The sequence below is a fragment of the Taeniopygia guttata genome, chromosome 1 (assembly GCF_048771995.1).
Source record: "Taeniopygia guttata chromosome 1, bTaeGut7.mat, whole genome shotgun sequence".
In the NCBI taxonomy this organism is placed as follows: Eukaryota; Metazoa; Chordata; class Aves; order Passeriformes; family Estrildidae; genus Taeniopygia; species Taeniopygia guttata.
Window position 1 is genome coordinate 5,384,370 of NC_133024.1, and position 17,873 is coordinate 5,402,242.

Genomic DNA, 17,873 nt, shown 5'->3' on the forward strand with positions numbered 1-17,873 from the left:
TTTTAAAGCACTTGATGATAATGTTAATTTTGAATTAAATGTGGACTTAAATTTAAACTTGGAGTTTGTCACAGAAGGCATTCTGTGGATCAGGATGACGCTATACAATATATGTTCTGGATTATGGTATAATTTCCATTCAAAAATTTCCCCAGGTATTTTTTAACATTATCTTGTCTACCTTTATATTAGATTGTTCCCATTGTCTTACTTAGGGAGGACCTGTCTAATTTAACCAAATTGAATGAGGAGGGGATGAGAGGAAGGAAAAGAGACAACAGGAATTGACAAAAAGACTTGTTGTGAAAAGGAAGAGCAGGGTTTTTAATTTCTGTTAAATTACTCTCAGAGATGACACAAGCTTCAACACTCTCTGCTTTGAAGTGAGGAGGAAATGTAGCTATTAATCAGATGACTGGCTGTTAAATACCAAAAAAATTAACATGCACTTAGCTATAGCCATATATTGAGATTTAATTTTAGTTAATAGATAGTTTGTGTAATTGTCAGATAACTATGGGTCTGTAGTAATTAAAGTTTCTGTCACTGAAGGCAAAGAGTGTCATACCAGGCATCTAAGAAAATTAGACAAAATTTCAGACCATGAGTTTCATAGCAGACTGATTAAATGGTGTGAAAATTGTCATGAAGCTTTGCTCAGAGTGGTCAGTAATTGCATTGGCACGTACAAAAATAAATTTGTATTGAAGTCCTTCTCTAAGGACAAGACACTAAGGTCATTTTGAAATCATTACTTGGTGATGAGTGTTTTCCTGAACTGGATTACCCAAGGTTTAAAGACTCTTCTGTAACCTGTGATTTACCTGCACAAGGACAATGTCTCTGTATATTAGTTGAACATCTTTGGGGGTTTTAATAATATAAGACAAAATATCTGCAAGGTAGATTTAACTGAAATGTTATTCCATGTACCAGATGACAGGAGGAAACTCACTTGGGTTGTTTTTATGATGTGATTCAGGAAACAGCAAAATCTACATGTGCTGAAATAAAAGGAGCAAGAAAGGGGAAAAAAATTGAAGTGCTAAAGTTGTGATTTTTTTTTTTTTTTTTTAGTAGAAGCGTGTTCTTTTTAGCATGGTTCTAATTATTGCAGCTATTCTCAAGTTCAAATGTGTATTTTTTCTAAAGTTAGATTTTCTTTTTCATCTAAAGTTAGGGGGTTTTTTTTCTAAAGTTAGGTTTTCTTAGCCATCAAGGTGTTGTCTGAGGCCATGGGATGGTTATTCTCTTACTAACTTCTAGAAAAAATATTTTAGGTCAGCTGTTTCATGATACCTTAAATGTTCATTTTCTGATAATTTGAAAAGGGCAAACTCTTTTCAACTTACTGATGAAGGTTTTCAAACAGACGGGAATCTTTTGAAATGTGGAGGGTTTTGGCTGCTATTTGTTCTTACCTAGTGGTAGTATCTCTGCAGCACAGAAAATAAGAACTATGAAATGCTTTTTTCCCATGGTTCTTGCTCTTTCTGTCTCCTTTTAGCCATGAGGGAGAGACACATTGCACAGAAAGAATTTCCAGACAAAAAGACCTGTGGCATAATTTCACAGGCTGTCGAGGAGGTGAGAAGAAAACTTAGATCTGGTGGCGTGGTCACATTTCTCTGTCAGTATGGATCTGAGCACTGAAGGTTGGGCTCATTTCCAGTATTTCACACGAATTATCTACCATATCAATCCTCTTTCATCATCCTCAAAGCATACAGGCAACAAAGGCATTTCTCCACCCTCCAGCAGGCAGTTCGCTTTCAATAACATTCTCATCAGTCTCTCTACATTATATTTGATTTGTACTATAGAAATGAATTAGGTTCAGCGCTGAATACCACAGAATTATATTTTGTAACTTGATAATGTTATAGCTACAACTTGTGGCAGTATGCAACATCATGATCATGCAGTGTGTGATTCAGCAAAACACCTAAAAATAACAAAATACTTGAAATTCAGTGGAGCTTTGCTCTTTGTTGTGAGGCACAGGAGGTCTTGTTTTCATATTTACCAGTTTGGGAGAGTTTTGATTCATACAGCTGACAAGATACAGGCACTCAAAGTTACTTCCAACCTGACTGTGTTACAACAGTGCAACTGCTTTAGAAGATAACATTGAATTAGCCCATAAAGGAAGCATACAAGTGAAAGCTGCAGTTAAACATGTTACCTCTTGCCACATGTGCTGTAATAAATTATTGTGTTGGTGTTCTTAGTGAATCCTAATTGTGACATACAACATATGTATGATTTAAGCTGCCTTCAGACTGGATTAAGGCAGTATGTGTGCCAGTACAAATGAAGCTGTTGCTGTGACTCAATTGCTCTGTAATTTCTGCTGCTAAGAAGAACAGGGAGGTTGCTGACACTTATTAGTTTTGTCATTTTGAAAGCACATGCTCAAAAGCAAGTAACTTTGGGAAAAACACATGTTCAGTTCACACTGAATTGTCACTGATGATAAGTGAGGCAGTGAGGCAATAAGACTCTGCATTTGTATGAGTTAATTTGAGCTGATTCCAAGCCCATCTCTGTTAGATCAAATATATGTTCTGCTTTGTAAATGGCATTTTACAAAGGAAGTTTGTTGTTGGGTCAAAACTATGGCATGTAATTTGGTGGTATTTTAACTAGTCCTAATTAGAGGTGTTTTGGGTACACCTCATTTCTAATCTGGTTTAAGTTGTTTCCTAGAACTCCACAATTACAATTGCCAACTTTAAGGCTGCTTTTCAAGTAAATTCAATAGTTTTGGCACATAATAGTGATTGCAGAGCTTTTCCTCTAGTAGGTGGGTTCCTTGAAAATACAACAAACAAATGTTATAGTTATTTGTGGAAATTTTAAACAAACTATGAACTAAATAAAAATTTTTGTTTAAAAGATAGCTAACTGGTTGTTGGCACTCCAGGACAGCAAGAGAAGCTGTTCCATATGAACTTCTTGTCATTACAGCTGTGCCAATTAAGGGCTGGGAAGTATGTCCCAGAGTTCAACATTTAAAACAGTGTTTTGTGACAGTAAAATTAGATAAGGTTTTCTCATAACATGGGTTTTGCCACTTCAAGACTCCCATCAGCTTTGCTGGGATTTGTCATGATATTGTTTCTAGCACAGTGCTATTTGCAAATAGAACTGTGGTCTTGGGGCATTGTAGACAAATAGCTTTTAACAACACAGTATCTACCAGAATAGTCTGTAGTCAATTTTATTTTTTCAGCTCTTTATTTGCTTTTGGCTCCATTTGCCTCTTTGTGGGATAAGAGAATAGTCTTGAAAGTAGTTTGTAGTGGTATTACACTTTTATCCAGTTTCCCAAACATATTTCAGTTCAATTTTTCTAGATGCTGTTGTTGAGAAGTATTGACCCATGGAGGAGGCATGCAGTGAGTCCAAGAATTAGTGAAACTTGCTTAGGTGCTATGAGAAGTCCAAGTAAAACTTTCTTAGGTGTTATGAGAAGTCCAAGAGGTATCTGATTAAAATACTAGAAGTGAGCCTGTCTCTCATCCTGAGAAAGAAAAGGTTTAGGTGCCTGAAGGAGAATTTTGAGTGTCTGGAGGAGAAGCAGCAACTGTGTGCCCTCACACCAAATTCAGAGCTAGTGGGAGGTCTGAGGTCCCAACTGGGTGTGGCCTTTTCCTGAGGTCATGGTTGCTTTTGAGCACATGCTCTCAGATGGACAGAAAGATTTCCCATCCTCTTTATTTTTCTGAATGGCAAGGCTTAGCAGAATACTGCAAGGAGATAATAAGCCAAGCAAAAAACATTTATTGTAGAAAGATTCTCAGAGTGTTTCTGTCCTGTTGATTTGATGTGAGATGAAATTTTGAGGAGCAACCTAGGATCTATTTTCAGCACCTAATGATAAGATATTCATAGTACAAATAAAACCCCTTGAAACAGTTTTGAATGCACATCCTAGCCTCTAGCTGTGTCTGTGCTCCCTGCTTATTTAGGGATTTATCTTTTGCACAGTGGGGGAAGTGAGTTGTCAGCTGCAGATGGAGGGAGTACTGTGTCAATGAACAGATGTATGGCTTTCCATTAGTGTAACTGATGGTTCAAGTAGCCATCGATACTTGGAACAAAATCAGCCCTGAAGAATTGATCTTGGATTTGCCAGTAGTATCAATAACAGGAAATCCTAAAGCAAACTTTTTTTAGCAGTTTAATGATTGAAGCAATTGTTTGCGAATAATTTACTCAATGCAGACACAGCTGCCTCAGTGTGGTGGATTCCAGCAGTTTCTATGCCAGGCACTTCCAGTTTCTCACTGTCATTCAGTGTCTGATTCATCCTGTCAGATGGGCTTGACTCATGTGGCCATTGTTTCCCTGCTTGTAAAATGGATGTGATCATAATCTGCTGGTTGTAATATCTGTCTGCTTCACTTGAGCTATTGTGCAGGTCCTCTCCATGCTGTATACCACAGCTGAGTGGAAAACAATGGAGCCAGCAAGGATGTGCTCCCACTTGGGCAGCCTTGAGAGAGACTGTGTGATCCATTCCCAGCCCTCAGAAATTTGGGTATAATGATGGGAGCTTGGAAACCCTGTCTGTCAGCCTGGCAGGCCCAGCCATGCCTGCACCATGGCTTCTGCTGAGTTCTGTACCAGTCCTGGTGCTGCTCCTCCACTGCCAGAACTCAGGTTCTTCCTTCCCCTCTGTGCACCTTTTGTCCCTTTCCAAGGGCAGGAGCTGTCTGCAGGTGACACTGAGTGTTGGCAGCAGAGCACGGACAGGAGTTGTACAGGACAGGCACTGCCCAAGGCAAAGGAATGGCTGGGGCACAGCTCCTCCAGCACCATCCCCTGCCACTGCTGCCTGAGCTCCAGGTCTCTACAGTTGTCCCACACCATCCTCTGGGGATGGGGAGAACAGCAGGAACAAGGGGAGCTGTGCCCCAAAACCATTCCAATGCCCAGGTTTTGAAAGGTTTGTGGTCACAAAGATGCTGAGTACTGTAATACTCTCTCATGTGGGAGTAGTTCTCAGCTGCTGTCATCTGTGGCACCCTGCAAGGTACATAGACACCAGACTTCTCCCTCAGGCCACTAAAATCCAGCTCTTTTTTGTAAAGTCTTTTCATCCATATCTAATGAAAATTAACATGTCGTGTGATGTTTGCTCAGAATATCAAGGTGCTTCACTGGTGTCTTCTGATGAAAGGACATGGTTTAATTTTAAAAAAGAGTAGTGTAAGTGCAATTTGGAGACAAAATCAGATTGAACTTCTATGCTGAAGATTTAGTAGGTGTCATAAAATAGTACTGGTTTCAGTAAAACGAACATAAAAAAAAACAATTCAGTGTGATTGACATAGGCTTTCTATACTGTCCTAATAAGTCATTTTAATGGGCAAATTAAATCACAGAATTTTGTATTCACATTAGTCTTACCATCTGCTCAAGTAATTGCTGTTTAAACTGGAAAATTTATTTTAAAACCTTATTTTGTAAGATTCAGAACCCACGTTTGCCCCAGAGCTGAGATTGCAACATTCTTTTTATTTTTGATGTTCTGAATTCAGTGTTAGGTGAATAGGGTGGCAGAGAATTTTGTCAGCTATCTCAAGGTGGCCCTTGGGAGATGAATTACAGAGTAGAGCCCCACTGGATCATCATTGATAGAGGCACTGAAGCAGTGGTACCTCTAAAGCTCGTGAGGTGGTAAGGGTCCTTTCTGAGGGTGCTGCATGGTTACATTTTACTTCTGTGGTATGAAGCTTCATGGTGCAAAGCTGGGAGAAACACAGCATTCAAAAGATTTTGCTGAGGTTTTCTAAAGCTGTGGTGTGTATAGAAACTTAGAAGCCCTTCATCACTGATATTAGTAGGAAATGAGTGAGCCCCTGTGGAGTGGCATGAAGGGCTTAGCAGCAGAGTGGTGATTCATGTCCCTGACTTGCTACATGGCAGAGATGTGGGTGTGAAGTAGTGACAGTCAGGGTGTCCTTAATGAAGTGCAGGGAAGACAGTCCTAATGAAAGCTGTTGTATCATCAGCTGCCATGTGTGTTCTCATGTGGTCACTTGCACTCTACTACAGTCTCCTATTGTGAGCTATTTAGCTCTGTGGCACTTGCTCACTATTGGTGCCTTATTAGCAATTATTGGTTTGCGTTGCAATTTCTTGCTTGAATGAGCTCTTGTGCAGCAGGTTCCCTCAAAATACTTGCAAATAGCATGGTTTTCCTACAAAAACAGATGTCAGTGAAGCAGTAAGGGTCAAGAATGGAATTGTAGAATAGTTTGGTAGGAAGGGACCTTTACAGGTCATCTAGTCCAACCCTCTCTGCAATGAGCAAGGACATCTTCAACTAGATCAGCTTGGTCAGAGCTCTGTCCAGCCTGGCCTTGAATACTGCCAGGTACAGGGCAGTACAGGTACATCTACCACCACTCTCCTTGTAAAAAATTTCTTTCTTATATCTTAGGTAAATTTACTCTCCTTCAGTTAAAAATCATCACCTGATGTCCTATTGCTAAAGGCCCTGATAACAAGTTTGGCCCTTCTTTCTTATAGGCCTTCTGTAAGTATTGAAAGACCACAGTAAGGACTTCTAGGACCTTTTCTCTTCTTCAGGCTGACCAGCCCCAGGTGTCTCAGTCTGTATTCATAGCAGAGGTACTTCAGCCTTCTGATCAACTCTGTGGCCCTCTGGACTCACTCCAACAAGTCCATGTTTTTTCTGTACTGAGAGTAGAGGAACTTTGATGTGAGAAGGGAGTAGGAATAATGAAGCACACACAACATCTGAGCTTATTTTTAACACAGAGTTGAAAAGTTTGTCCTATACACCTGATCAAACTGAAAAGTGCTTTGATTGTCCTCACCTTACTTCAAGAAAAACAATTCCACAGCATAGATAATACTGTGTAGCTTTAGGTGTTGGTAGCTTGTAAAATAATTTGCCTGCTGCTACTACTACTATTAAGACTACTACTAGATGTGTACTACTGCTTTTTAGCAAAGAACTACTTCAGTGTTATGATGAAATTATATATGTTAAAAAATCAAATGTTTCTTCAGATTTGATGTGTAACCCCAATTTAATACAGTGACTGTAGTGGAGATAGAGGATTTAAGAGTTGTGAGGAGCTTTGGCAGTGAGCATTTAAGAGGAAGGAGAAATTACAAAGACATTCCTTCCTGTGGATCTCTCGCCAGTTGACTTACAGCAGCATGTTGAGTTGAAGAGAATTGTTTTGTGCTTCCTTTCAAAGAGGTTGGGAAGAGCCAAGGAATGTATATAGCACAGACCTGTGATCTGTTATGTATATAGCACAGACCTGTGATCTGTTATGTGGTGGAAATGTGGGTAGGAAACATTACTGAGCAATTGTGGTTGATGTTTCAAAAAAATGCCTTAGCTGCAGTGCTTATTGTGGGGTTTTGACTATTCCAAGCCTTAATGTTTTTATTTATTGTAGGAAAACAACCTCACAACAGTGAATTCTTACTTGAGTAGCATTGAAAACAGGTCCTTAGATATGCTGGCTATTTCACATAGTTTCTTCATTGAAATTTCCTTGCAGATGAATTACTTCAGAAAGAACAAAACTACTCTGATGACGTTTTGGCCAATATGATCAGCGAACCCAGAATCAGCTATGGAAATGATGCTCTTATGCCTTCATTGACGGAAACAAAGACTACAGTTGAACTTCTTCCAGTGGATGGAGACTTCAGCCTAGATGACCTTCAGCCATGGCATCCCTTTGGAGTTGATTCTGTTCCAGCCAATACAGAAAATGAAGGTAAGTACAATAGGGGGAGAAACCACAGAACTTTCTGAGCTGATCTTTGTGGGTTTTGTTCATATTATTCCCTGAAAATTAATATTTTTTTTTATAAGTAAGTGTAAGTGGGATAGAGGTTCTGAAATGTACATTTGGAACTGGTCTGCTATGTCAGTTGTGTCTCTGGTAGAATAGAAGGTCCTGACTAATATCTGTAATTTAGACACAGTAATTTTCAGAGTTGAGCTTACTTGCCTTCAGAAACAAACCATAAGAAAGTCTAGGAGATTATGAGTAAGTCTTATAAGATACATGAAAATGACTGAAGGAAGATAGATAAGTTGTTAGATTTGTGCCATGATGAAATGAGTGTTTTATTTAAGGTAGAGCTTTTTATTTGCTAGCATGAAAATTATTACAGTTCCAGCATAATCCTAGCAGACAGATAATGTTATTTCACTCCCAGATAATGTTATTTCACTCCCTACACTAGTTGTCTGGAATGTAATGCAGAAATGTTCCTACATGCACAGCAGCATAACTTGGCTAGTGAAAATGTTTTTCCTGAGGAGTATTTTATGTTGTTCATGGACTACTTCAGTCAAGAAGTGACTGCATGCTACTTGAATAATCCATGTAGAATCTGGAATTGGTAGCTCACTCAGGTGCTGGAGCCAATAAATCAGAAACTTGAGAGACTTCAGTCATGTCATTCAAGTTCCTCCTCTTGCCTTTGTTTTCCTTTCTTCAACTGCTCAGTTACTAGTGCTAAGTTAATCACATCAGTAAAAGTTTGATAATGCAAAGCCACAGTACATACAGAGCCTGGAACTGCAGAAGTCTTCTCAGGCAAATCTGTGATTTGTAGCTGAACTGCACAGACATTAATATTCTCCTCAAGTCTTTTGAAACCACTGTTTTAGGCTGTGCTGCTCTCAGAATGAGTTCTGAGGTCACCTTTACACAGTCACATTCCAGCACAGTATGTGATGACTGTGAGCAACTGGGTGTGTGGGGCACAGATTTGCTAGGTCTGGTGTTGGTGCCAGATGAAATCAGTGGAATCAGAAATAGATTTTCAATCGAAGTTTGTCCCAAGGAGTCAGAGAAGCCTAGCATCAGGCAAAAGAAAAGACCTACACAAAGGTCAGTGAGGCAGATACTTGACAGAATTGAGAGCAAGAGGAGGAGCTGGTCAGGAATAGGGCTAAAATCAGAGTACCAGTGAGTCAGCACTGCAAGTTAGGGACCAAGTAAAAGAGCAGAGCCAGAGCAAAGTCAGCAGATCCCTGGCAGAAGAACCAGAAGGCAGGAGGTTGTGACAAGGACTCTGGCTGTGTCTGAAGGGCACTTACAGCCAAGTGGCATGCCAGGCAGTGAGAGCAGCTGGCTGGAGCACGTCAGGCACTGGCAAGGGGTACAGATGGTTCACAGGCTGGCAGGCTGAACCTCATTTTCCTGGGGAAGGAACTGCAGCTTCCTCTGCCCCTAGCACATGTATCAAGGCTGTCTGCCAGGAGCAGTCACAGTCTAGCTCATGTCTGTCGGGCAGGAATTTTCAGCTGCAGGTCTTGCTCCATTTTTTTTCTGTAGCTGAGGTATCCAGGGCATCAGTTTCTCTATCTGTGGCCTGCTTTCATAAAACATGGTGGGGTTTAATTGTTTTTGATGTCTTTCCTCCTAGCTTCCAAAATATATTGATTTCAGTCATCAGGTTTAGAAGTTCTTAGGTAGACAGGCATCCTCAGACATACCCATAGTTTAATCACAAAAGTATATTTTTCCTTCAGAAACCTGTCTAAGCTCAGGATCTAATTATTAAAGGTACTTTAAAGTGACCCTGAATTCCCACAGGCAACTATACTGAGCATGGTTCTCCTTTTAAAATGCATGGCAGCAAATAAGAAATAAAACTCTCCTGCCTGGAATACCATTCTTAATTATTAGGCCTGTGTGTTTTAATGCAGTATATGGTTTGTTGCAGCAATTATTCTTTCATGTCTCCAAGTTGTTGGGGTTTAGTTTTGGGTTTTTTATACCAGGATTGTATTGTATTTTTCATGAACTTATTGCAACAGTCAGTTCAGTTATGCCAACCACTATAATTGTTCAAGTATGTACACTTAGAAGTGGAAGTCATTTGGTGACTTAAACCTCTTTAAGTCCTTCCTGTTTCCCCTTATAATTCTCTGTCCTCTACCCAAACCACAACGTTCTTAATGTGATCATGCCAATAATACCTTCTTTCTTTAGAGAGCATTTCTATACCTTTGTCCATAGCATCAAAGAGGAGTTTCACAGCTTTGTTTTTTTCCTTTGTGTTTGTGTCCTACCTCATTGTTCCAGAAGCCCAGGACTGTTTGTGCCATTTGTCTTCACTTCCTATGCCTGTTTTCTTCTTTGATAGTGGTCTTACTTCAGGCTTTGTCTACCTTGCTTCCAAAAATATGTTTCTGGCTTTTTATAAATTGTTTGGAAGTAGCAAAAAGTTAATAACAATTGACATACTTTTCTCCTCTTTTTTTTCTCCCTCTGATGAACTGATGAAGTTAAAATACCACAGCCCTTCCCACTAACATTTGTTCCTTCCATGGCCATGATCTAATCTCAGGTTTCACCCAGAGATATTAATAATCTATTGGATCAGTATGTTGTCATGTAATCCTAAGGTTTCATAATTCCATTTGAAATTTTCCCTATGTAAACTGCATGTTTTTAAGAACATGCAAATAGTTTATTTATTTATTAGGTTTTATGCAAATAGTTTATTTTCCTAGAATTGCTTTTACTGACTAGTAAGTGAAAAATAATCTAAAATTAAATAGACTTTGAAAGTCTAGCATGACTCAGTATTTTCTGCAAGTATGTTCTCACTTGTTTTCCCCTGAAGTACTGTCCCTGGAAATGTCGACAGGAGTTAATCTGAAGCAGCATGTAGAACACTGTATAGATGTCCATCTATACACAAATTAGGTTAACAAAGAAAACACTTTCTGAGAATTGTACAGAGGGACCATGAAAAATGTCAGGAAGCTGCACTTCAGCAATGCAAAATGCATCTTCAGAGGTGACCCCCAGCAACACCCCAACAGCTGTGAAGCTCTGACACTGCCCAGCCCGCTGAGCATTTTGCCAGTGACTAACTGGGTTTCATGGCTTACCCTTTGTGTTTTAGCTTGCAGGTTACAGGGAGCATTAATGTCTATATTGAGTATTTATCTAAAGTGAGATTCCTGTAAATGTACTGTGTTATCCTTATGATTTCTTCATAACAAATGTTTGTTATGAACAAATCACCCTTGTGATTTGTAATGTTCTTGATAGGTGAGCATCACATACCACTCCTCTCCTACTCCTGTACCAGTTTTTGATGTACTTTTACTTTTGAAAAGAGAAGTAAACACGTTTTCTCTTGCTCTTCTGAGATGAGTTAGTATTAGGTAAAGGTGGGAATGTGTGGCCTCCATGAAGCCTGAGTAGTCAGTGTTAATAAACATGTATCATGAGTTGAGTTTTATTAGTCTATTTGTACAGTGCATTTTTAGTCTTATTTCTGTGCACATGGAAGTATATTCAAGAGAAATACAATTCCAGAGCTTCAAAATGAATGCACTTCATATAATAACATACAGTACATATTTGAGTTTTGATTATTGATAAATGTTGTAGTAGGTTTAAATTTCTCCCCTCTTCATTAGCTGTTGTGATGATGTGGTCCAGTGAGGTGTAGCCAAACGCCAGTGCACTCACAAAAATCATCTACTCATCTTCCTCTGCTATAACTGAGCGGAGGAGGAGAAAAAAAATCAGTTAAAATAAAGCTCATGGGGTTGAAATAAGCTTTAGGAGAAGAGACTTTAGGGCAAGACAGGATTAAAACTTCAAAAGGTATAAGGAAAACTTTATTAAAAGTAGTAAAGAAGAATGGTAAGAGCTAAAATAAACCTTTTCTCCCCACAGCCCTTCTTTCCTTCCCACTGACAATGCAAAGAGACAAAACCTGGGATGCTCAGTCAGTTTATCAGTTTTACTTCTAAAAAGAATCTTTCTTCAGTTCACTCTGGGAGAGGAGTCTCCCCTACTATGCCATGGAATCCTTCCAAGAGGAAACAGCTCCCTGTGAACTCATCCAGCGTGGTTCCAATTTTCACAGCTAATGGTCCACCCAGAAAAACCCTGTTTGCATCCTGAAATCCCTTCCATGTCTTACAGTCTTCCCACAGCTGCTTTTGTGGGCCATTTCAGCTTATAGGGTACAGTTTTTAAGGATGAACTGTTCTAGTATAAGACCAAAGGTTCCTCTTTTTCTATCTCTGAAAGCAAAAGTTCTCTCTGTCTCTCTACTCAAGTCACCATCTACATTTCAATATCCACATTCTCCAGTTCTCATGGGCTGTGGGTGAACACTACATCCCCCCATACACTTCATGAGTTACAGGGGAACAGTTTGTTGTATTACAGTCCTCATCATGGCTTAAAGAAGATTTTCGGCTCCAATGCTCTGAGCATCTCCTCCTCCCTTTTCATTCTTAAAGATGTTATCATAGAGGCAGTCCCAGTTTCTCTAATTGGCTTAGCAGTGTGTCAGTTCTCAGAACCAGCCAGCTATTGGTTTTGTTAGGCACAGAGGAAGCTCTTAACAGCTTCTTACAGACAATTACTTCAGTGGCTGACGTTTTTCCTCCTCACCAAAACCAATTTAATGCAAAACCAGCATATGAGTGCAAGCAGTGAGAAAAACCACAGACAAGATTTCCAGAGTTAACTGCTGTTTGTGCATGTATCAGTACTGGGGCAGAGCAAGAAAGTTTTAAAATACGGCTGAAATTAAAAAGGTGGTAGCTCAGGGCTCTCCAGAAACCAGCCTTTCTTTGTGTCACGTTGCCTGGCATCACAATCTGTTTTGGAAGACTCTTGGCTCTTCTAATTTGCCTCCAGTTTTTGCTCTGAAGCTGGTTTGTTTCTTTGACCAGGTCTTTTCACTTCTGTGTCAGTTATGAAATGTGCCAGTGGCACAGGCACATTTCCCTCCTGAAAAGTGCTTCTAAAATTATAGATTACAAGAATTATTCATTACTAATACTTTTACCTAACCACATATGCAGCATTAATCTGAGGTCGGGGGCCAGGGTAGCAGAGGAGGGGTCTGCAAGAGCAGTTTGGGCAGTATTTGCTCATGGTTGTTGCTTCCCTTGGGTCCTTGCCACTGAAAATTACTGCTGACCTACCTGAGGGTTGGTGCTGACAATACTGAAAAACCTAGCAGAGGACATAAGTAGGAAAATACTCAAAACTGTGTTTTTTAGGAGTCAGATATGCTGATGTGCTTTTAGTTTGCAGCTAGTCTAAAGCTGAGTTACTGGGTTTTATTCAGAGGCAGGAGCTCGTGCAGTCATCTCTTGTTCAAAGGACATGGGAACCACTTAGGCTCTCACTTACACACGTGGAAGGTTGTTTGTCAAACCCACAGGAATACTAAGCCAGTGGCACAGACTTCCTGAGAAGATGGGCAGTTCCATTGCTCATATCAACAGTATCATCAGGTTTGTGTGATTTTCCAGTGAGCAGTTCTTCTTGATTGAAAACTGTGGGTCCATCAGCATCTCACTGCTGATAATGGCTCATAGCTGGGTCCAGAAATTCAACTGAATAAGAATATATGTTAAAAATTCTAAGGAACAATGTAACACTTCATTTATGAATTTAAGTTCTTTGACACTGTCAAAGATTGAGTAGATAAGGAAGGCAACACAATTGGAACAAAAGAATGAATCTGAATTTTTTAGTAAACATTTCCAGTATGTTTGAACTTACTCAGGTAGTTGGCAGTGACTCAAATAGCTCTAGGTTTTGCAAATCCTGTTTTTCTATTAGTGCCAGTAAGCTACTTCAACTTAGGTTTCAGCTGATAAAACCTTAGTAGGGTAATAAAAGAGTTTTATAAAACTGTATATGACACACATTTGGATAGAAATTTGTATTTCTTCTTTCTTTCCCTTCAGAAGACTAGAAGATAAATATGCTGTTCACAAATCAGAACATATAGGAATACTGATTGTATTTTCAAAAAGCACTTTACTTTTTTAAAATGTTATAGATGGTGCTGTAAAGATTTCCTGTTGAATGGAAAAAGGAGGGATTCAGGAGGCTTTTAAGTCAATATTGATAAAGAGCAGCTGCAGGAACTCATCGTGTCCATTCTGGCTGCCAGTTCTGATCAGACAATGGGGAAAAGTTTGCATGTAGTGAATATGATTTTGTTCTCTTGACAGAAATTATTTAGTCTTACTGGTTTCTGACTTGAAGCAGTAACCAGAATATGATGTAAAAATGATGCTGCCTCAGTGCTGAAGCTTTCCTTGTGAAGTCTTACCCATCCCTTCCTTTTATTCTCAGGGTTAACTGAAGGCAGATATTTTCTAGTTGTTGCTTTGGTAACTGTTAATGCAGTATGTCTCTCCTGCACTGTCCCAACAGAAGAGCCCTTGACTTTGTGATTTATGGGGATTTTGTTTATTTTTGTTTGCTTTTTTGTTTCTTTTCTGCACGTGCCTAGTTGAACCCGTTGATGCCCGCCCAGCTGCAGACAGAGGACTCACCACACGACCAGGTATATGACTCGCATGGCTTCTACCTAACCTCTATTTTTTTCCAGCATGCATATGGTCTGCTGGTGCTGCAGTTATTTACCTTTGCTTTGTTGTACCCTGCTCACAAAATTTAATGCTGTTCCATTAATGATGGAAGCACCATTCCCTCACAAATGATCCCCGTGTGAGTGCTGTCGTGTTGAGGGTGTTTGGGATGTGTGCTTGCAGCAGGAGTGGGTCCCCACAACCAGAACTGATTTGTATCAAAAGTCTCATCCTTTCCAGAAATAACACTTTGGCAGGTGCAGGAGATGGTAAACTTGGTACCCCATAGTACAGACACTGCTTCTAAATTGGGAATGTGTAATAGAAATGTCAAATCCTTTATGGAGAGTGAGTAGGGGTAATGAAGAATTAATGTGTACAGTTTCAGAACTGCAGGGGGCATTGATATTTTTTGCTGTGATACTTATCTTATTTACCTCCAAATACTTAAAAATCAGTATTATCATTCTGGATTCCCTGAGGATGCCTGAGGACACAACTATTCACTCAATTCTAGGATAGAGCAGGGTGATTGTCTCTATTCTGTAGGTACCTCTGTCTTTGTATTGATTTCAGAACAATAGCAGATCACTAGGTTGAGTCAAGCTGCAAATGTTTGGAAAAGTTAAAATGGGACAATTCCAGTTTCCAAAAGGAAAACTATTTTTCATACTAATTTTTTTTTCCTTTTGGGGTTATTTTTCCTCTGTTTTTTGTTCAGAATTATCTGAAACTGTTAAAGCCATTGAGAGGAAACAGCCTTTTATTTCAGAAGAGGCTACTCTCTGACTCTTTGATATAGTGAGAATATATTTTAGGGTCAGGATTATTTCAGTGTCACATCATAATTGTGTTTTCTCCCTTCAGATCATATGAAACTGATTGATCTGTATCCTTTTTCCCTTTATCTTGTCTTCCAAACATCCATTAGATGACATCATGGACAGCACCTTCCTAAGTGTTTTCAAATCTTAACTCACCCATGTTTAGTAACTACAGAAATTGCTACAGTGGGAGGTAAAATAAGCTCATATGTTGCAGCAACTGGGATATGTGTCAGAACTGGTGAGGTAGTGTGCTCCTAGCACTGTTTTAGGAGTCTGACATCTTTACTTATGTTTAGAGTCTTAGTTCAGTCCATGAAGAGAGCCTGGAAACTGGTACAGAGCTACAATGCCAAAAATCTTGGGATCAGGAAAAAATCCCTTCAGTCCTGCATTATCTACCTTCTTCCCCAGGAGAAATAGAAATATCACAGATGAAACATGTACATCATTTAATCCAAATTCTGTAATGCTAATTCAGTCTAGCAGTTTTCATATAATATTAAAATATATTATTATTTGCAATTTTGATTTCATTCCTGTTGAAAAAAAATCCTGTTACGAGGCCCGTATTTATTACTGCAGGTTATTCCTTCCTCCCTTCTGTTCCCTCACACATGACACATCTCAGAAATCCTTAGTGTCCCTTCTCTAGAGAAAGGATTTTCTCTCACTGCCACTCTCTTGTTTCAGAGTGAAACTGTATGTTTTAGTCAAAAAAAAACTGCATTAGAATGCTTTTTTGGTTGTGTTGACACAAGTAGTACCTAAGTCTATAAACCTAGTGACAAGTCATGAGTCATCTTGGTGAATGTGTGCAATAGTCTACTAAGGATAGGTAAAAAAATATTTCAGCATCTGACCATTGTGGCTTGAAATTTGGCAGATGGTGGATGCTTTAATTTTTCTACTGTGAAAGTTGCATGGGATATTTCCTCAATGTTCTGCTAAAGTGCAAAAGTAGTGCTTAACTTTCCTGTGTCTTTAATCACCATTTACAGATTTAGAAAAAAAAATTCTTAATGATACAGGTTCTGTCTATAAATGTCCATGTGGTTTTTCATCATCCTTCAAAAGCAAATTATGTGTGACAAAATTTAATTTTAAAAGAGAAGTTATTCCAGTCTGAATATCTAAATTAACTAGGAATAGTGAAAAGCAAATAGATGCTTATTTCAACTGTAAAGTACAAAAGAGATTCTGATAGCTTAAAAGTGTGTGCTTTAAAACTGTTTTACTTTACTTTCTAATTACAAACAAAATTTCTATACTGGAGGTTGAAAAAGGAAAAGAAATACTTTTTGTTCCGTAATTGTCCTTTTGAGATAGTCTGTTTTTACAGTTTGGGGCTATTATTGAAGAATAATATAAAAATATAATAGATTACTGCAGAGTGAAAAAGAATAAATGAAAGACCTGCAGATTAATGCATCCAGCTACTTGTGACTTTTTGTTTTAATTGCCCAGCTTCTTGATTTCCTGAAAGGTTTGCCCTTTCTGTGGGCCTGACTTTTCAGTTGAGGCTTCTCCTTGCTTGGCTCAAGTGACCTGCTTTTTCAGGATAGAAATACTGGTGTCATGTCAGTCTGTAACACTCCAAGCCTGAAGAAGAACAAGTGAATATTTTGTAGCTGTTTGAATTTCTTTAAGAAAATGAGCTCTGAAAGGACTAAGACAAGTGTGCAAACGTATGCCCTTTTTTCTCTTTTCCAATTTATTTACTCCTTGCTCACACAACATTCTTATAGTGATCAGTATGTTTTTCTTAAAGGCAGATCAAAATCATGCAGTTCATCTTTGTCACTTTCTTGCAAGAGAGATCGTTTGGTCACAGTACAGAATAGTCACAGACTCACAGAATACTGGGTTGAAAGGGGACCTCAACCATCATCTGGTCCAACAAGTATTTAGGTGGTAGTAGTATTTATGATACCTAGGATCTTTTTCCTTCACCCATATCATTCTCTTTCAAAAGATGAAGTCCGTGAGTCAAGCCAGAAAAAGTAATGAGTTGTCCAGTTCACAGAGTAGAAAAGTTTATGAGTAAGGACCATGTTTAAAGCATTTGTTGAAATTTATGCCAGTTGTCTAAACCCCCACCTCTGTTGTGCTCCACCTTGGCTGTCCACAGTTAAAGCTTGAATTGGAATCTGATCTACATCAGTTCTAGGAAAATAATATTGTCTTGATGGATCCCATTTTCTAGTATGGATAAAACATCTGTGTGGTTCACATGGGCATTAGAAAAGAACTCTAGTGCCTTAACTTACTGTCCTTCCCCTTCCTAATTCACAAATGGGCAAACAAACTTAAAAATTATACCCAAAACCATTTCTTATCATCTCCTTCCTAAAAAGGAAGTAAATGAGATGGTAAAAGGTCAGAGGGAAGAAAAATACTTCGATGTACTAAGTAGTCATCAGTGCACTAATTTTTAATACAGCACAAAATTATAACATATTTATGACATACTTCTTGCTATTTATAAATTGCTTTATACAAAGAGATGTTAGATGTCCAGTCCAGCCTGAGAACTTCCATAGGAAGAACTTCAGACAGAACAAGTACTTCTTTTCTTGATAACCTCACTGCAACAACTTATTCAGTAGTGTTTCCTTTTCTCCTGTGCTCCAGCAGTCACTTTTTCATGATGA

At 38.9% G+C, this 17,873-nt stretch overlaps 1 protein-coding gene across 7 annotated transcripts in view; it reads left to right on the plus strand.

The window, feature by feature from the left end:
* APP (amyloid beta precursor protein) overlaps positions 1–17,873 on the plus strand; it is a 133,008-nt gene that overhangs the window by 100,744 nt on the left and 14,391 nt on the right. For 5 of the 7 annotated variants that reach the window (XM_030260268.4, XM_030260419.4, XM_072922506.1 and 2 more), the window contains 2 exons: positions 7,557–7,778; positions 14,317–14,370. In XM_030260268.4, the coding sequence (XP_030116128.4) occupies positions 7,557–7,778; positions 14,317–14,370 (276 nt within the window). The remainder of the gene's footprint in view (positions 1–7,556; positions 7,779–14,316; positions 14,371–17,873) is intronic. The other 2 variants (XM_030260330.4, XM_030260501.4) reach the window with 1 other exon arrangement.